Source organism: Arvicanthis niloticus, chromosome 9 (genome assembly GCF_011762505.2).
Source record: "Arvicanthis niloticus isolate mArvNil1 chromosome 9, mArvNil1.pat.X, whole genome shotgun sequence".
Lineage (NCBI taxonomy): Eukaryota > Metazoa > Chordata > Mammalia > Rodentia > Muridae > Arvicanthis > Arvicanthis niloticus.
Window position 1 is genome coordinate 62634260 of NC_047666.1, and position 20650 is coordinate 62654909.

The 20650-nt window shown below is 44.9% G+C and overlaps 1 protein-coding gene across 2 annotated transcripts; it reads left to right on the top strand.

Annotated features, from left to right (window-relative positions):
- The first annotated feature begins 13600 nt into the window (after nucleotides 1-13600).
- Vamp1 (vesicle associated membrane protein 1) lies at nucleotides 13601-20648 on the top strand. 2 transcript variants are annotated; one of them, XM_034511563.2, is made up of 5 exons: nucleotides 13601-13945; nucleotides 16858-16984; nucleotides 17201-17359; nucleotides 17790-17841; nucleotides 18251-20648. In XM_034511563.2, coding segments are annotated over exons 1-5 (357 nt in total). In that variant the 5' UTR covers nucleotides 13601-13943; the 3' UTR covers nucleotides 18268-20648. The 2 variants fall into 2 exon arrangements, with proteins under 2 accessions (XP_034367454.1, XP_034367455.1); XM_034511564.2 differs by having other exon boundaries at nucleotides 13772-13945; nucleotides 17790-20648.
- Nucleotides 20649-20650: the final 2 nt, after the last annotated feature.

The following is a 20650-nucleotide window of genomic DNA, read 5'->3' on the forward strand; positions in this document are numbered from 1 at the left end:
GCCAAACAGTGGAGCTTGGGACTCTCTTGGAAGAGGGGGAGGAGGGATTGTAGGAGCCAGAGGGGTCAAGGACACCACAAGAAAACCTACAGAATCAACTAACCTGAGCCCACTGGGGCTTTCAGAAACTGAACTGCCAACCAGGGAGCTTGCATGGGACTGACCTAGGCCCTTCACACATTGTGGTTAGAAGGAATTCTAACAGTGGGAACAAGAGCTGTCTGATTCTGCTGCCTGCCTTCAGGACCCATTTCCCCAACTGGGCTGCCTTGCCTACCCTTAATCAAAGAGATGCCTAGTCTTACTGCATTTGATATGCCGTGGCTGGTTTATATCCACCAAGGCCTAACCTTTTTTGAGGAGAAGGGGAGAGGAGTGGGGATCAGGGTGTGGAGAAGAAAAGTGCCAGGGGGAAACTGAGGACGGAGGGGAAGCTGTGGTCGGGATGTAAAATAAAATTAAAAAATGTGAAAGTACTGCAAACACAAGAAAATGAATTGCTTGTAGACTCAAGTGAGCTCTGAAGTTAGAAGAATTAGGGTGATTATCCTATGTGATTTAAATCTTTCAGTTCTGTGTCAATGATCTTTTATTACATAACAGTCTATTCTGAAACTCGATGACTGAAAACAAGTTTAATTCATTTTCTCTGGGTTTTCTTCTTTAGATGGTTAATTTGGTTTTGGTGTCATGAGGCCATATTCAGCAGTGGGCTAACATGTCTAAGACATCTTCACTCACATCTGCTTAGTCAATTGATAGTTGAGTTGGGTTTTTTTTTTTTTTTTTTTTTTTTTTTTTCCCGAGAACCAAACCAGGGTCACTGCAAGAACAGCAAGTGCGTGTACTTCTGAGCCATCTTGCCAGCCCCAGCTAAGATTCTTTTTGCACATTGTCTTATTATCCAGCTTCTCTTGGGGCTTGGTTACTGAGAGACTTGATCCCAAAGGGCAAAATTGCAAGTGACAAGGCTCAATAAAATGAGGCTAAGAAGTCATGATGTCATTAGGCATGGTGGGAAACTCCTTTGATCCCAGTACTTATCCCAGGAGACAGAGGCAGGTGGATCTACCTATCAAGTTCCAGGCTGGGCTACACAGTGAAATCCCATCTTTAAAAAAGCAAAAAGCCGTGCAGTGGTGGTGCGTGCCTTTAATCCCAGCATCTGGGCAGCAGAGACAGGTGTATCTCTTTATAAGCTCGAGGCCAGCCTGGTCTACAGACAAAAGTTTCAGGACAGCCAAGGCTACACATAGAAACCCTGTCCAAAAAAAAAAAAAAAAAAAAAAAAAAAAAGGGGGAGGGGGGGATGAAAAACAGTGGAAAAGGGAGAGGAAGATGTTTTAATGAGATCTATGATTGTTACTGAAGAAAGAACAAGTCAGCTCCAGAAGCTTGTATAAAATTCTTCCTGCTGTCTGCTGTAAGATACAAAAAGTTATTTTTCAAGCACAGAGCTGTATTGTTTTTGTAATGAAAAAGAATGCAATATTTCCCTACAACAAACACCAAACCATTGTGTGGAAGGACCTTGAAGGCCTATACAACACACCAGGGCTATCACTGCCTGTAACAACTTTCATCCTTCTGGTACAGGGTGTGCATGTAAACAAGATACACACTAGAGTATGGCAATTGCATGGGAAAAGTATTGTTGCATGAGTTTTTGTTTGTTTGTTTTAGGTTTATTCATTTCCTATGTATACAGTATTCTGCCTACATGTAGGCCTACCCAGCAGAAGAGAGCACCAGATCTCATCATAGATGGTTGTGAGCCACCATGTGGTTGCTGGGAATTGAACTCAGGACCACTGAAGAGCAGCTCTAAAATGCTGAGCCGTCTCTCCAGCCTCACATAAAATGTTTTTGTTTTTTTGTTTTGTTTTTTTTATGGGTAAGAAAACTGTGTGTTCGCACATGCACTCCTGTGAGTTACTGTAGACTGAAGTGCTTGAAGTAGGTCTTGGAAAGGTCCAGTGCTAGGAACTCAATGGGAAATTACTCTATAGATGCAGGCAGGAGAGAATCCCTAACCTACCCTGGGGGTCCAGGGAAAGGGCAGGGAAGGCTTCCTGAAAGTGACCACCACTAATTTATCTTAAAGGAATGTTAAAGGGGGGTGGGGGGTAGAGGGAGGTAACTGGGTTTTCAGGCAAATGATGCAGAACAAAATGGCGCAGAGATGAGAAATAGCGTGGAGCCAGCGCACAGCAGAGCTGTGAGTAGTAACTGTTAGTGGACCTACCTTATGTGCCTAAGAGAAGCTGAGAAGTCAGAGTCAGACCACGAAGAAACCTACAGACCTGTTTACATTTAGTAAAATGATACAGCCTCTTTGGAAAATCTACAGTTGCCCCCAAAGCTAAATACAGAGTTACATGTGACTCAGCAATGTCACTCGTAGGTGCCATCCAAGAGAATCAAAAAGCATCTGTTCAGCAAGTGCAGAAAGGTTCACGACATTGCAGTTCATCATGGTAGTCAAAAGAGGAAAAGAACCTCAAGAGGAACCAAACCAAACTAATGTCTACCTGATAGCAGAGCCCCATGATCCAGGTACCTAGAGGAAGAGGCAGGAGGGTCAGGAGTTCAAGGTCTTCTTCAGATACATAATGAGTTTCAAGTAAGCCTGAGTTTGATCCCTGGAACTAATCCCTCATGGTAGAAGGAGAGAACCAACTCTTACAAACTGGTCTCATTTCTACATGTGCATGCCTGCCCCCAAATAAATAAATGTAATGTTTTAAAAGGACAAATGTCCATCAATTGATTTAAAAAAAAGTAATCAAGATGTTGTACAGCCATACAATGAATTATTATTCAATTACCAAAAGAATGGAGTATCCATACATGTTACACAGATAAATATTTAAAACATGTTAGATCAAAGAACCAGTCAAAGTGCCAAATGTTGTGTGATTCTGTCTCACTAAAATGTGTGGAATAGACATGTCTACAGAAGCAGACCTGGTTTACTTGCTGCTCCTTGGGTGGGATAAAGGCTGGGGAGTGGCTTTAGCATGTACAGGGTTCTCCAGGGATTGTGTGAAGAAGCCCTGGAAGTGGTAGATATTAGTCAGAGAGCACAGGGTTTCCAAGCAACAGGAAATCAGTTAATAGCAACAGATTATAACACTTGTGTAGCAGAAATTTAGCAGAGCTATTTTATCTGGCATGAATTCCCGAGTGATAACACCTAGGCTTTTGTAAATAGTGGTTGTTATCTGAGGCTTATGGAGCTGTCCTTCCTAAGGATTCACAGAGCCTTTGCATAACAGTCCTGAGACACGTTAGGCAAACCAGGAAGCCTTGTTTGGCTGAGAATTGCTTAGGTAATGGTGCCTTCAGACAACTCCTAGATCAGATAAGGGGTTTTGGTATTCGAGAATTGACTTGCTAATAGTGCCTTTTGTGTAAGAATAAAGAGGCTTCTGCAAAGTGGTTAGGAATTCAGTCCATCAGAGGCTATAGAAGCCATAATATATCCTGTAGGGTTGATTTGCAAATCTGCATAGCTCAAAACACTGACATGCTTTTTAAAGGAGAGGGTCTATGTGACCCAGGTTGACTCTGAACTCACAATGTAGCTGAGACTAGCCTTAAACTCCAGATCCCTTTTTCTGTTTCCCAAGTGCTGGAATTATGCAGGTGTGCCACCATACCTGATTGCTAAGAGAATGTTTTACATTCTAACTACAAAAAACAAAAAACAAAACTAACCAAACAAACCCCAACATGTTAGGTTGGGCGGGAGATGTTGCTTCGGTGAGTAACTGCTTCCTTAACATGCAGGTAACTGAGTTCATTCTGCCACACTGAGTTAAATGGACATGCCGGTGCATATCAGTAATCCAGCACTCAGGAGGTTCTAGGGCATCCTTGGATACATAGTGAGCTAGAGGCCAGCCTGAAACACTGTCTCAATATTAATATACATATATGAATACATAAATATATTCATAAACAAAATCCTTTCTAAAAGTTTGACTACACAGACACACAGTAAATAAATAAATAAATATAATTTAAAAATTTATATATATATATACATATACATATATATATGTATATCTGGTGTGTGTGTGTGTGTGTGTGTGTGTGTGTGTATTGGTTTGAATAAGAATGGCCCTAATTGGGGCTGGAGAGATGGCTTAGCGGTTAAGAGCACTGACTGCTCTTCCAGAGGACCTGAGTTCAATTCCCAGCAACCACAACCATCTGCAATGAGGTCTGATGCCCTCTTCTGGTGTGTCTGAAGAGAGCAATGGTGTACTCATAGACATTAAATAATAAATAGATCTTTAAAAAAAAAAAAAAAAAAAAAAAAAAGGAATGGCCCCATAGGGTTCTAGGACTCAAACCTAGGTCCTTTGGAAGAGCAGCTAGTGTTCTTAGCCGCTGACCCTCTCCAGCCCCTATTTATTCACTTTCAAAACATAAATGATATAATTAAAAATATTTCTTCATTTATTTTTGTATATGTGTGTGTGTGTTTGGGAGAGTCGACTGTGTGTATTTCTGTGTGATTCTTGGCAGAAACCAGAAGAGGCTGAGGGATTCCCCTGGTGCTGGAGTTACAGGCCGTTGTGGGCTGCCTGATGGGCTGCCTGATGTGTGGATTCTGGGAAGTAAATTCGGATTCTCTAGAACATTAGTGCTTTAAACTGCCAAGCTATCTCACTAGCTTCAACACACACAACTCAAGACTCTAGGCTGAGGCTATAGCTTGGTAGAGCTCTTACTTAGTATGCCTGAGGAGCTGGGTTCAATCCCCAGTACAGGGTGGGAAGTTTAAAATATGGAATTTGCTAGGAGCGGTTTACACATGCTTACAATCCTGGCCCTAAGGAGGCAGAGGCAAGCTTGAAGTCAGGCTAGTCTACAAAGTGACAACCAGCAGCTTACATAACAAGACTCTGCCTCAAAACTTAACAACCAAAAATCGGATTCAGTAGTAGTGATGGTCATACAAGGTATATACTGAAAACCTCTTAAAGGGACCATGATGTAGCTCAATGGTACAGCTGAGCCAACATGCTTGAGGCTCTAAGTTCAAATTCAAGATGAGGGGGGTAAATTAACCACTTTAGAACTGGTCATGTCATACCCTGCTTTAATCCCAAAACTCGGGAGGCAGAAGCAATCAAATATCTGTGAATTTGAGGCCAGCCTAGTCTACATAGAGAGTCCCAGGATAGCCAGAGCTATATAGTTAGACTTTGTCTCAAACAAAACAAAACAACAACAAAAAACAAACAACAACAACAAAACACAAACAAACCCCAAACTAAAACCAACCAGCTAACCAAACAAAAAAAACTAACCAGTTTGGATTGTGCTGGACATGGTAATAAATGCCTATAACTCCAGCACTTGGGGTGTGGAGGCAGGAGGACCAGAAGTTTAATGCTAGCCTGGGCTACATGAGATCCTGTCTAAAAAAAATACACACAAATAAAATTAAATGAAAAGAAAACCACTTAATGAAAGAGTGAATTATATGGTATGTGAACTATAGCTCAGAAAAGGGAAGGGGCCAGGCTTGATAGTACACACCTGCAATCCCAACCACGCCCAGGGAAGAAGATTGACCCAACTTTTAAGGCCAGCTTAGGCTATAGAGAGAGGCCCTTAAAAAACAAAAAATGAAGAGGAAGAAGAGGAAGATGAGGAAGAAGAGGAGGAGAAGGAGGAGGAGGGGGAAGAGGGACTGAATATTTGATTTATATTTCCCAAATCAAAGTAATATAAGTGTCTAGCTAATAGAAAAGACTAGAAAGTTTTATGAACCAGCAGCAATGCCCCCTTCCCTCTGCCCACCCATTGAATTAGCTTCCGAGAAACAAACACTTCCATATTTCTTTTTCTATTTTTTCAAGACAAGGTTTCTCTGTGTAATCCTGGCTGGCCTGGAACTTGCTGTTTGCACCAGGCTGGCCTCAAACATCTCTGAGTTCTGTCTGCCTCTGCCTCCCAAATGCTGGGATTAAAAGTGTGCACCACCAGCAGCTGATTTTAGACTTGTTTTGTTGTTTTGTTTTGATTTTTTAAAGACAAAGGTTTCCACAGAGAAACCCTGTCTTGAAAAGAAAAGAAGAAAAAAACCCCCCAAAAAACAAGAACGAAAGAAAGACAGACAGACAGACAGACAAGGTTTCTCTGTATAGCCCTGGCTGTCTTGGAACTCACTCTGTAGACCAGGCTGGCCTGGAACTCAGAAATCCACTTGCCTCTGCCTCCCAAGTGCTGGGATTAAAGGCGTGCGCCACCACCGCCCGGCTCAGGACAAGGTTTTATTGAAAATGGCAAGTGAGGAGTGAATGTTTCTAGCCTGGCAAGCATCTAATTGGGGGCTACTGTGGCCTTTAGCATAATTGGCTGGTGCTGGGAGCCAAACCATAAACTTAACTTCTGCTTTGCTCCTGATTGGTAGTTATTAGGCAGGGGTGGGCTTGTAACCTGGGGGTGTAGATTTATTGGGGAGGGTAACCTAGAGACGCAGGTCTTGTCGGGGGTAGCCTGGAAACTGGAGCTAGGTACCAGCTAGCTGTTAGTTTACTTGAGTTCAAACTTAGGTCAGGTCCTCTAAGATGGATTCTGAACCCAAAAATTTGGTCTCTCAGTCGATGTAGCCCTGGCTAGCCTGGAAACTCTATGTAGACCAGATTGTCCTCAAGCTCTATGAGATCTGTCTGAGATAAGTCTATTACTGAAGCTGAAGCTTGTTCTGTTGGCTAGACTGGCTGGCCACTGAGGGCCCAGGATCCAGCCGTCTCTGTGGCCCAGCACTTGGGTCACAGACACAGGCTCTGCTGCACCTGGCTTTTCTGTGGGTGATGGGGATAACGCGCAAGGCCTTTTGTTGTTGTTGTTGTTGTTGTTTTGTTTTTTCGAGACAGGGTTTCTCTGTGTAGCCCTGGCTGTCCTGGAACTCACTCTGTAGACCAGGCTAGCCTCGAACTCAGAAATCCACCTGCCTCTGCCTCCCAAGTGCACCACCACTGCCTGGCGGCGCAAGGTCTTATGTTTGCACAGTTAGCACTTTCTCCAGTGAGCCATCTCCTCAGCCCCAGGTGTGGTTTTAGAAGAGAGAGCTACTTACATGAAGAACCCATCTTGCCAGGACACTGGATCACACTTCCCTCCCTCCCTCCCTCCCTCCCTCTGTCCCTCCCCTTTTCTCTTTCACTCTACATCTCTTCCTTCCTTATTTTGTTATTATCATTATTTTGGCTTAACTTGGCAAGCAGTGTTTAAATTATTAGGGATTTATAAATATTATTTTGAGCTGAGTTGTGTTCAGTGGGAATAATTATGTTGTTAAAACTTTGTTTTTAATCACAAATGGATTTTTTTAAATGTATTTATTTTTATTTTTTGTGCATTGGTGTGTTGCCCCATGTATGTTTGAAGGTGACAGATCCCCTAGAATCGGAGGGGCAGACAGTTGTGAGTTGCAGTGCGGGTGCTGAGATTCGAACCCAAGTCCTCTTTCCTTTTCCCTGTTAATTTATTTATTCACTTTACATCCGGATAGAAGCCCCTGATTTTAGATATTTCCATCATCTCTCCCTCATTTCCAGTTATCCCAGTTACCCCTCCCTTCCAGAACTGGCCACCTACTGCTGTCTGCTTTCTTATGTATTGTGACTATTTCATGGAAGTTATTATCATAACTATATGACTACTTGGGACCGGTTTCTTTCACTCAGCAAGGGGCACCTGTGCTCTAGTATACCAATAATACATCATCCCTCTTTGTTGCCAAGCCACAGTCTGCTTGTTTGGCCACACCCATTATGTGATTTGCCCACTTCTCAGTGGACAGACATTGGGGTTATGTCCAATTTGGGGTTATACTAAATAATATATGAACATTTGGGTGTTCATTTGGCTAACGGAGACTCCGGTCACGGTTGCCCTGAACAGCTTTTTCTGTCTCTACCCTCACAGACTCGGTAAAAAAGAAATGGCAGGCACCATAATGTGACTGTCTCTGACTCCAAAATCCTTATTTCCAGAAAGGAAGATTAACACGGACTTGAAGCTCTCAGAAGCTGTTTGTGATGCCTCCTGTCTTAAATTATTTTTCTTTTTTTGTTTTGTTTGTTTTGTTTTGTTTTGTTTTGTTTTGTTTTGCTTTTTGAGACAGGCTTTCTCTGTGTAGTCCTGGCTGTCCTGGAACTCACTCTGTAGACCTGGCTGGCCTCAAACTCAGAAATCCACCTGCCTCTGCCTCCCAAGTGCTGGGATTAAAGGCGCGCGCCATCACCGCCCGGCCCTTAAATTATTTTTCTATTGCTGTGGGGAGACATAGTGACCAATGCAACTTACACAAGAAAGAATTTATTGGAGGATGGGGTGGTGGAGGCTTACCTATGGTTTCAGAGTATTAGAGTCCATGACCATCAAGGTGGAAAACACGGAAAGCAGGAAGGCAGGCACGGCCCTGGAGGAGGAGCTGAGAATTTGGACCTGATCCACAAACATGAGGCACAGAGAAAGCTAACTGGGCCTGGCCTGGGCTTTTGTTTGTTTGTTTGTTTTTGTTTTTTTTTCGAGACAGGGTTTCTCTATGTAGCCCTGGCTGTCCTGGAACTCACTCTGTAGACCAGACTGTCCTCGAACTCAGAAATCCACCTGCCTCTGCCTCCCAAGTGCTGGGATTAAAGGAGTGCGCCACCACTGCCCAGCTGGCCTGGGCTTTTGAAGCTTCAAAGTCCACCCCAGTGACACACCTTCTCCAACTAAGCTACACCTCCTAATCCTTCCCAAACAATTCCACCAACTAGGGACAAACATTCAAATACACAAGCCTATGGCAGCCTTCTCATTAAACCACCACACTTCCTGTATGACAGACACACATTAACTGAAGGTACGAATCTTTTCCTTGCTCCCCAGGAATCAGAGAGACAACCTGACTGTAGATCATACTGTAGGCTATGTCTACTACAGACATGGGACTTCCTCATATCTCTGAAACCTTGAGGAGACCCTACTAAAAACTGCTAGACCTGAGCGCTCCTCAGAGCCCCCACTGAGCCGTCTTCCTATGGCATTAGTAGCACTTCTAAGAAATCTTTTCCCCAAAACACAATCTAACCTAGTTCCTCTTGAACCCCAAATTATGAGAACTTGCATCACATACAAGGTGTTTTTTTTTTTTTTGTGGAAATATCTTCCTTTTTCTTGGGTATACTATTTGAGCAATTTTTGAGACTTTTCAAGATAACAAACCCCCGTGTACACCATTTTGTATTCCCACCAGCGATATATGAAGATGCTTTTTGTCCAGATTCTTGACAAAGTGTTTCAGCATTTTGTGGGGTGAACTGGTATCTCAATGTAGGTTTGATTTGCATTTCTTTGACGGTTATGACATGGAGCGTCTTTTCTAGTGTTTATTGGCAATTTGTGTCTAAACACATCCTTTGCCTATTTTCAAACTAGTTTCTCTCTCTTTCTTTTTTTCTTCTTTCCTCTCCTCTTCCTCTTCCTCCTCTTCCTCTTCTTTTTGTTTTTCTGAGACAAGGTTTCTCTTTCTCTTGAGTGCTGGGAATAAAGGTATGCACACCACCATGTGACTCAAATTAGTTTCTTTTTGAACTGCAAGAGTTCCTTATTCCAGATGGAAGTTTGTTTGTTTGTTAATTTCTTTCTTTCCTTCTCTTTCTTTCTTTCTTTCTTTCTTTCTTTCTTTCTTTCTTTCTTTCCTTTCTTGCTTCCTTCTTTCTTTTTTCCAGATAGTTCTTTATTAGATATATTATTTGAAATGTCTTTCCTATTCAGTAACTTTATTTTCTTTTTAAAAATCCTATCTTTGAAAGTTTTAAGTTTTGGAGCTGGAGAGATGACTAAGCCCCTAGGAACCTGGTTGCTCTTCTAGGGGACTTGGGTTCCATTCCTAGCATGCACATGACAACTTAACCATTTGTAACTCCAGGCTCTGGTGCCCTCTTCTGGCCTCTATAGGCACTGCATTCATGCATACTGAGACATAAATGCAGGCAAGACACTCATACACATAAAATAACAGTAAAGAAGAACAACATGGGCTGGAGAGGTAGCTCAGTGGTTAAGAGCACTGACTACTCTTCCAGAGGTCCTGAGTTCAATTCCCAGCAACCACATGATGGCTCACAACCATCTGTGATGGGATCTGATGCCCTCTTCTGGTTTGTTTGAAGACAGCTACAGTGGACTCATACATAAAATAAATAAATTTATGTATAAATACATATAAATAATATACTATATATATACATATGCTACAAGCCTCTGGTCCATGCCTTAGAGCTGTTGCCTGAGCACATCACATAGTGGACAGTTTAGATGGGGGATGGCAGCAACATTTTTGATTCCTTACATATCTAAATGATGTCTTTATTTTATTTATATCTTTTTTGAGACTGGGTCTTGTTATGATTTGATCTTCTGGCTTCAAGGGATGCTCTTTTTCATTCTCTTCCATGTGGCAAAATTACAGTTATATGACACCAGCCCCAGTTTCCCCTCATCTTTATTAATATTTGAGATGTTATAAAATTCTAGGTTAATAATCATTTTGCCCAGGTAAAAATATTTATTTTGTGTGTGTGTGTCCTTTATAGGTGCACATATGTGCAATGCCTGTGAAGACTAAAAGAGGGCACCAGATCCCCTGGAACTGGAGGAACAAATGGTTGTGAGGCACCATTTGGGTGCTGGGAACCAAACTCGGGTCTTCTGAAGGAGCAGCCAGTTCTCTATCCCGTTGAGCCTGTCTAGTTTCTGAAAGTTCTTTAGGAGCCTCTGACCTATTCTCCTGTATTGATGGTGCTGTTCTCTCTCTCCAGTTCCATGTATATTCTTTTGTTTAAAGACTTTAAAACCTTCTGTTTTTCTCTTCTCTTCTGAGATTACAGAAAGGCGTGTCTTTAATGCGATTCCCTTTCTTTCATTGTGGTAGCCAGAACCCACAAGTTAGTCTGGACAAGCTCATTTAGTTCTGGAAAGTTCTGTTGCATTTATTTTATAATTAGTTCTCCACCCACACATTTCCTTTTCTCATACATCCCATTTTTCCCTTTCATATTCCTTATTACTCAGACGGTGAACTACTTGGCGTGACTTTTTAATTTCCTTAATTCGTGTCTCTGTCTTTCTGGTTCTTGGCATTTCTTCCCTGATTTGTTTTCAGCATATGACCATAATTTATTTCTCTTGGAACCGTCGATGTGGAAATTCCCCAAGGTCTCCATTGAAGAGGAGCTCACCAGGGAGGTCTGCACTGCTCCTGCTGGTGCTGGCTGCTCCTCCTGGTGCTGGCTGCTACTGTCAATGCCAGACCACTTGGAAATTCTTGCCATGATGATTTCAGGAAGAAGAGATGTTAAAGCTCTCAGAAGAGAATAAAACCAGGATTCCAGGCAAAGTATCAAACACCCAGCTCGAGGTTATGAATTCAAATATTTAAAAGGACAAAGAGAGCTTCAGCAGGCATGTAGTTTACAAATAATTTCAGTTGCTGAGCACGTGGGTGCCAGTACTTTAAAAAACGCTCTTAATTGCCAATATAGAGATTCTTCCAGCGTTATATAGGGGCTTTCTGTTAGGTTTAGAACTTTGAGGAGGACTGTCATGCTGTCTCCTATGCTACACTGGTATCTCATGAGGCTACCATGTGCTCAGCTGCCTCTCTGGTATCAGCTTTCACTGGTTTGGTCTTTAGTCCAGGTTTACTTTCTTGTCAGTTCATGAACATACTTTTAAAATGCTCAGCACTTGGGGGTCTGAGGTGGGAATACTGCTTGATCCACCACAGGAAACCAAACCAAGTCATACTTGCCATGAGGCAAAATGATCGAAAAGCTGGGCAGCAGCAGTGATCGAAAAGCTGGGCAGTGGTGGTGCACACATTTAGTCTCAGCACTTGGGAGGCAGGTGGATCTCTGAGTATGAAGCCAGCCTGGTTTACAGAGTGAGTTCCAGAACACCCAGGGCATACAGAGAAACCATGTCTTGAAAACCAAAACCAATTGTAAAACGTAACAGAATAAAAAAAAAAGGGTGGGGGGCACCTAAAGTAACAATTTTAGAAAAGAAAAATAAATGCATGTATTGTGATTATGGTATTTAGATAGATCCCTGGTAACAAGACTGGACACAGGCTTGAGTCTAGGATGTCCTCCTTTTCCTTGTCTTTCTTTTGTCATTTGGCAGAAATTTTGCTGTAGCTCTTAGTCAGGTATTTGTCACTGTATTTGTCATACCTGCTCATGGGCATCAAAATGTCCAAACTTGTAGAGTGAATGCCAGGCCCTTGAAGGACGTTTCAGAGCAAGACAAGGCGTGTCTTCTGTCACTCAGGAAATGCTGCCTCACCAAAGACTTAATGGCTTGCACATAGGACTACATGTGGACATCTGAGTAAAACACATGAATCCCTGAGAGAGAGTCTCTGGGGGCTGGGGATGGAGTTCAGTTGGCAGAGTGACTGCCTAGCATGCAAAAGGAACAGAGTACGATGGCCTGCACTGCAGAAGCCAGGCATGGTGGTATACTTCTGCAATCCCAGCATTCAGGAAGCAGAAATAGAAGGATCTGAATTTCAAGGTCATTCTTGACTACATTTCAGCCTGGACTTCACAAGTCTCTGTTTCTGGTGGGAAAGAAAGTCTCTGAATGTCAAGTTGTAACTGTTCTATTAATGTTATTATTTTCTCTTTCCCTTTGTATGAATGCACAAGAGTGAGATCTAAAAATTTACACTGCATCCAAACTTAAGCTTCCACGAAATGTAGAATAAAAATTCTAAGGCTAAGAAAATGCAATCACATTTATAGATTCCCTTTCAAGATGTGAGGCATAAAATTATGTTGAGTTTTACAATTGGTGTCTAGGAAAGGGATACTAATGGAAGAAAGACTAAAAGTCTTTAAGTATTGAGAAGAAAAAAAATCGATTCTACTTAGTTTTTGGAGGAGGGGTAAGGAGGAAAGGGGTGGGGCTGGAGAGAGATGGTTCAGTGGTGGAGAGAGCGTATTGCTTTTGCAGAGGGTTTGGTTCCCAGCACCTCACATGCACTCAGAACCATCTATAATTGAAATTCCAGGGAATACGTCCTCTTCTGGCCTCCACGGGCACCAGGCATGCATAGATGCAGGCAAAACTTTGTACCATAAAATAAAAATAAGTGAAAAAATATAAAAAGAAAAAAAATCTCAAAAACAAAAAAAGCAAAAACAGAAAATAGGGAAGTCTAGTTTAATTCAGGTTTCTGGGCTGAGTTAACTAAGTCGCTGTGGTAACCTAGAAAGAACAGGTTTAGGGACGAAGTTCGATATAGGGCACGCTACATTGGAAGAGATGAAGGAAGCCTTTGTGGGTTTACTCGCTCAGACAGGCATGGTGATGGTGTGGCCTTATGGCCAAGGGTTTCATGAATATGCATACACTGCTGAACTTCCGCGGCCAGTTGGATTCCAGCGTCTAGGTCACCTGGGTTTCCTTTCCCCAGGTGCTGTGGGCGGGAGCCGTAAGAGTGACAGCAACCTCCAGCTCAGCGATTGGTTAGTATGCACCGTAAAAGGTCTAACTCAACCGCGGAGACCGCCCTCAGAGCGTGAGCTGGACATTAAGCAAGCCACTTTTGTATTGGTCAGTGAAGAAATAGAAATAAGAGGGCAACGGTAATTGCTCTAGTCTGGGGGCGGAACTAGCAGGACATACCCCACGTGGATTGGACCTGGAGGTTTTACGTCATCCAAAAGGCGTGGCCATGTCTAATAAAGCCGGGAGTCGGCGCTGCACCTGCAGTAAGTTCCACCGCAGTTAGAGTTCCGGGTGGTTCCTGTGAGGCGGAGCTCGGCAGTTCCGTCTACTTCAGCCGCAGCGTCTCCCTGCCTGTCTCGTTGCATTCTCCAGAGAGGGGACGGACCTCCACTTCCTCTTTCAGAAAAATGTGAGTTGACTCTGGTCTAGGGTCCTCGACACCTCTTTACCGACTCTCCCCTGCAGTGTCCGACTCTGCGGGACGAAAAATGGCGCATTGCAGCAGCTGCGGCGACGCCGGGAACCACCAGCTCGCGCCGCCCCCAGACTGGGCCACCCCGGAATGCGGGCAGCGCCCCATCCCGCACCAGCAGCTGCAGCTGGCACTCCACGGCAGGGCGAGGGCGCGGGGGTCCCACGTTTATTGCACCCTCCCTCTTGTCTTTGTATCATGGAACCCCAAAGGGGAAAAGTGGGGGAGGTATAGATTCAGACAGGGAACTCGGAGACCCTTTCTTGTTTGACAGACCTTCTTAAAGCCTCTGGAAGACTTACTTATAGGTGCACCTGCCCATCTCTGGGTTTGAGCGTGCCCCTCACCCAAAGTGTGCTGTGTCTGCCTCATGGCTGTGAGCAAAGCTGCAGAAACTTACTTGCTAGTTGTGTGGCGCCTTGTGAGTAGCTCAGAAAGTCTCAGGAGACAGTGGTATGAGACCCTAGTGCAGCCGTTTATGCTAAGGTGATTTCCAGTGATCAAGTCCTAGCCAAATACTGCAGGAGAAATAGGGAGAACAGTGAATTTCTCCATTTTATCCAAAACACATAGTTTAGTCTTTAGCTGTTTTCGGCATCATCCCCTTCTGAAGATCTGTGGCTAGATGAATTAAAAACTTCCCTTTAGGATCACATACACACAATGAAGGATTTTCTTTCTTTTTATTTATTATCTGGATCTCTTGTCTGGTGCTAGATGCATTTGTGTTTGTTCTCTCTCCTTCTCCCTCTCCCTCTCTCCCTCTCCTCCTTTTCCCTCTCCCTCTCCTCTTTCTCCCTCTCCCTCCTTTCCTTCCTTTCTCTCTTTCTTCCTCTCTCCCCCTCTCCTTTGGCTTTTCCTTATAGAGTTTCTCTGTGTATCCCTGGCTATCTCAGAATTCCTCTATAGACAAGGCTAGCCTTGAACTCAGAGATCCACCTGCCCCTGCCTTCCAAGTGCTGGGACTAAAGGTGTGCACCACCACACTCTGCTTGTGTTGCTTCTATTGACAAAGGGAGGGGGTGAGGATTTTGTATTACATAAGGATTATAACTCCCTGGATAGCTTAGGGTGGAGTATTTCTACCTCTCAACAAATAGTAAGTGAAGTGAATCCTCTAAAGCTTTACAGTCATTTTCTCCTTTCTCCTTGAGTACTATGGTTTTAACATTGTGTGCAGTTTTTATAAGCCTAGGTGTTTGGGGTGGGGGAGGGGTCCGTCTTAGCTGACTGGCTGATTCACGTGTGATCAGGTAGTTTCATGTGTGCTGTTTGGAAGGAGGTGGAGAAAGCATGGTGGCTAGCAGGGAATCACGAGGTCTCTGACCTTAATCTTGTCATTGGTGCCACCATCCTGGACTCCTTCCAACACTCGATGCTACCAACTCATTGAATTCTCTGCCTCTGGTCTAGAACTAGATTGCTTAGCTAGCTGAGTAGCAGTGCAGATCCTGTGGCTGCCAGGGCTTTCGTCTTCCTCTCTGTCTAGGAAGGAAAGGGGGAAGCGACCCTTTAAAGTGGAAGAAGCCGTGTAATCTGCTACTGGAGTCTCTGTGTGGGGCTATTACATCTAGAACATTTCACTTAGTTATGGAAAAGGAGATTCCACACATTAATTCTGTTATAATTAATCAAGAAATTTACTTTTTCAGCAACTTTCTGGTGGCTTAGCCTTTACTGTACTTATAATTGGACTTTTCTAACAAATACATTTTTTTTTTTTAGGATTTAAGAAATTTCTATTCTCCATCAAATTTTAGATTTCTCTCTTTACCTTGCTTGTGTGGTCCCCGTCATGGCAGGAAAAAGCATCTTCCGTAGGTTTGATTCTGGGAACTCATTAGCTGGTGAATGTCAGAGAGAAGTTTATCTTCAAGGCCCCACAGTTGCTTTAACCTCAGCAGATGGGAGGCAGAGGCAGGTGGATCTGCATTTCAGGCTAGCCTGGTCTACACAGAGAGTTCCAGTATACCCAAGGCTTTGTGAGACCTCATCTCAAAACAAAAGAAAACAAATGAACAAACAAACAAACAAACAAAAACAACCAAAACACAAATCAAACCAAAGCCAACCCACTTTGGACTATTCCTCTCTGAGGCCATGGTAACACCTTGCCCTCAGTGGTGCTGTAGGAGAGGCTGGTCCTCAAGTGCCCAGCCATGTAGTTCAAGGTTCCTTTTCTGACACAGGTCTAGGGGACTATCCTGAGACTACCCAGTCTGAAGAAAAATGGACAGAGTGTCTGCTGCGTGCACACTGAGGACTGTTTCTAGCATTTTCCTTCTGTTCTGTGCTTTTTGGAACAACTAGTATAATTGTCTTAGGCCTCATATTCAGTTTAAATGAAACTCTTATCTTCTCTGTCAAGAACAACACAAACAGCCCTGATTCTCTCCACCTCTATAGACTTTGCTTTAGGTGATTCTCCAAACTGTCTTTGCAGCAGCTGTAATGTACCAATTACAGTGTGAAGCATAACCAGGAATCAGACCCCCCCTTCATAACCAGGATCATGAGCTTGCCCCTTTCATATTCAAACTTCAGAGTTCAAGCATCCTTGCAATGTAGTGCTTTCTACAAATTTCTGTTGCCCTGGGTTGGGCTGTCCCATTTTATTTCATGTGAAGAGCTTCTAACAGCCAGGCAAGTTCCATGTATGTCAAGGCTAGTGTGTCTGTCCCTGTGGTCATTGTGCCAGAGGATGTGTGAGTCTGCATCTCAGTACTCGGGATGGCTGAGGAGCCAAGATGCCTTCTATCTTCATTCATCATTTGCTTTGGTAGTGTGAGGACACATTTGATTCTTTTCTTGTCTCAGTTACTTTGTGTACTCTTTGCTTGTCTCCACAGGTCTGCTCCAGCTCAGCCACCCGCTGAAGGGACCGAAGGGGCTGCCCCAGGTGGGGGTCCTCCTGGTCCTCCTCCCAATACGACCAGTAACAGACGATTACAGCAAACCCAAGCACAAGTGGAGGAGGTAGGTACCTGGCACACTCCGTGAGAGTGTCTAAGTCAAGGCTTACCTGTCTTTCTCTTTTTTTTTTTTTTTTTTTAATAGAAAGGCTGGCGTTGGGTTTGGGGCAAAGCATCCCATGGATTCAAAGGCCTTGGCTTGTGATCTCCCAGGCATTATTCGTTTTCTCTGTCTCTAGGGGGGAAAATCTTAGCATCTTTATTTCTACAATCTCCTCAGGTGGTGGACATCATGCGTGTGAATGTGGACAAGGTCCTGGAGAGGGACCAGAAGTTGTCAGAGCTGGATGACCGAGCTGACGCCTTGCAGGCTGGAGCCTCAGTATTCGAGAGCAGTGCTGCCAAGCTAAAAAGGAAGTATTGGTGGAAAAACTGCAAGGTGAGGTTCCCTGCCCTCTCCAGCTTTTCCTTCCTCTGCTCTTGGGAGGCAAGAGAACCACTAACTTTTCATTTTCTTTCCTCTGAAATCTGGAAGCCTCCTTCATGTATTACCTGTATTGGCCACCAGGGTATGCTAGAGTACTCAGAACCACTGAGAAAGCCCTATGTAGAGGAATTTAGAATTTAGACGAGTGAAGTGCCTTCCTTACCTGGCTCTTTCCTCAGACCCCCGGAAGCCATACCCTGGCTCAGTATATGTATCTAAATATCCACAGCTTCTGTAGCCCCAGCAGATACTTCACAAAGTTTGCTTATCCATTGGAATTCCAAGGGGGGGGGGAATAACAGGCAACAGGAAGTAAACAAGATGAGGTGGCAGGTCCTATGCCCCTGAGTGCAAGGCTCATGCTCTGCCCGTGTTCCCTCAGATGATGATCATGCTGGGAGCTATCTGTGCCATCATCGTGGTAGTAATTATAAGTAAGTATTGCTGAGGTCGCTGATGGGGTGAAGAGGTGGGAAGGCCCTGGAGTCTTCTCCCAGCCCTGCCTGCCTGCCTGCTGCCTGGGGAGTGGGGCTGCTCTGCAGAGGTACGGAGACAGCTGCTGGGGGACTGTCGCCTGGTTTGGGTGGGAGGAAGGGCAAAAACAAGGACTTCCCTTGATGGACAAGCCTCCCCCTGCAAAGAATTGTGGGGAGACTGCCCCTTCTGCTGAGGAAGGTGGGGTGGTGCTGTTTGTCACTGGCTTAGGTCCAAGGGAGACCTTGGGGCTGGGGTGCCTGTTACTGAGAGACCTGAATGTCTAGTGATGTGCCGTAACCTGCCCTCTTGTTTTCTCCTGTCTCTCTTTTTCTTCTCCGTCTGGGACTTCCTGATTCCTGTGTCCAGTCTACTTTTTTACTTGAGAATGTGCCATCCCTTCCCTGTTCTCCATTGCCATCCGAGCTCATGTCTCTTCCCCTCTGTTTGCTCTCTCAACAAACTCCTCCATCTTCCGTTCTCCATCCTGGCCCAGGCTTCTCCATGATCCTTCCTTTTTTGTTGCATTCATTTGCACTCTTCCTCAAAACTCGAAATGCTGCTCGTGGCACAGTCCTGAAGTCACTACCCGGAGAGAACAGCTGGCATCTCCTTACCCATTTATCACGTACTCTGGAGCTTAAAAGAGTTGTAGCCAAGGGAAGGAGGGGACAGGAATGGCAGAGGTGAAGTGTCTGAGAGTTAGCATGGCTGAGGGGAGGAGAAGAAGGGTATTTGTGTCCATGGTGTCTCTGAGAAAGGCTGGCCTTTGTCAGGAGGGGAGCAAGAATAGTTGGGAAGTGCTAGCTTGCTGCTAGTGTATACGTATACGTATACGTATATGTATTAGTTGGGAACTACTACTTGCTGTCCTCATTTGGAACTTTCCTCCCATACCAGGCCTGTCTTGGGCCCCAGAGGTCTGTTTAAAGACCAACTTTGAATCCCTTTTAGAAAAAGTCAAACTTGCATTTTGTAGCTACTATTTATCTGTGAGTACAAGATTTTCTCTGTCTTTGGGGAACTTTGCAGCCTTTCGCTTCGTTCTCTGCAGGCCTAGAAAAGATGTACTTTCTGGTTTTAAAAACAGCATGACACTCTTACCTTCTCCTAGAAGCTGCCCCACATGCTTCTGACTAGAAGCTAACTCTTCATGTTGTCTGAAGCATTTGATATTGTTCATGAAGGCACCAAATAATTTCAGTGAATCAGGGGCTTTGAAAATAACAAGCTTTCAGGAACATGCTTCTTGCCATGTCACTAATGAAAGTCCTGTAGCTCCCTTGTTGTTGATTATGAGAAATGAGAGTTACATGGTAAGACTCCCAGGCTCTCATAGAACGTTTTCCTCCACACTACCCTGTGTGTAAGACAGGGATGAGGCAGAAAGGCCTTTCCAGATTTAGAGAAGTCCACAGACCCCACAGTTCAGTCTTGGATAGGAGGGTCCAGGCTGTGTTGGTGTGCTGTGCTGTGCTGCTGTGTGGCATGGGGCCTCGCATCCGCAGCTGCCTGCCACTCTTGTTAGCTGTCTCTCTGTAGCCACCATGCCCACCCATTCTGCATCGCCTCCTTCCTTCCGCTCCTGCATGCTCTGTGTTGGAAGCGAGGATAGGAGCTGCTCAGTCCGTCTCGGGAGCTCCTGCTGAGCCTCAGGATAGTGCTGCATGGGGTAGAGCCAGGTGCTAGAGGAAGAGGAGGGGAACGTTCTTAAACCTTCATTTCTTCTGTCCCCTGGTCCACGAGCAGGAGGAAACGGGCCATGCTAGGCTGGGTGCCCACGGAGGAGGCGGGGCCATGCTAGGCTGGATGCCCACGGAGGAGGCGGGGCCATGCTAGGCTGGGTGCCCACGGAGGAGGCGGGGCCATGCTAGGCTGGGTGCCCACGGAGGAGGCGGGGCCATGCTAGGCTGGGTGCCCACGGAGGAGGTGGGGCCATGCTAGGTTGGGTGCCCACTGCCCACGCAGCAGCATTTCATTGTGCAGAGCCATCCTTCCCTTCCCTTTGCCCATTTCCCATGTTCCCTTCGTGCTGCCTCAGGGCAGGACTGAAGAGCTGGAAGAAAGCAGTCAGTGTACCCTCCCAACGTCCCCGAAGGTCTCCACTGTCCTCTGGGCGGCCCTTTGCCTAGTGCAGGGGGGTCACCGCTGGAGAAGAACCAACACTGTCCTCGGTGTGTCCCAAGCCTGGAGCGTATTTACCCTGTTGGCCCACCCAGCCCCAGCACGGGCATGATTGCCTGGGTTTCTGTCCCTCTAAGGCTTACCAGGTGTAGTTGGCTTCGTTCTGCTGGGGGTGTTAGTCCTTCTACTTTCTTTCTCACCTCACCCCGGAGCCCCTTCTGTGTCTCTGCGGTCTTCTTTCCTTCCCACCCATGTGCATGAGCAAGTATGCAGCTAACCCTGCGACTCTGCACTCAGTTGAAGCCAAGCTTCCCACATCTCTTTCTTGTTTGCCATGAGATGATGTGGGGTTTCCATCGTGTCTGTCATTACCTGTCTCTTTCCTAACCCAGTCTCACAGTTCATGTACAGTAGTAAGAGTTGAACTTCCACCAAAGGCATGTGACATATTTACCAATCTCATGTATTCTCAACAGAGGCGAAAAAATACAAATTCCTACCACAACATCGACTTGGTTGTTGTTGTTTGGGCTGTGCTGGGACGGGGAGAAGGTGTTGTCCTGTGTTGGCTCTAGGCCAGAAGGGCTGATGTGTGTATTCTTTGGTCTTCCTGGAGATTAAAGTCTCTGTGTTGGCAGCGGAAGT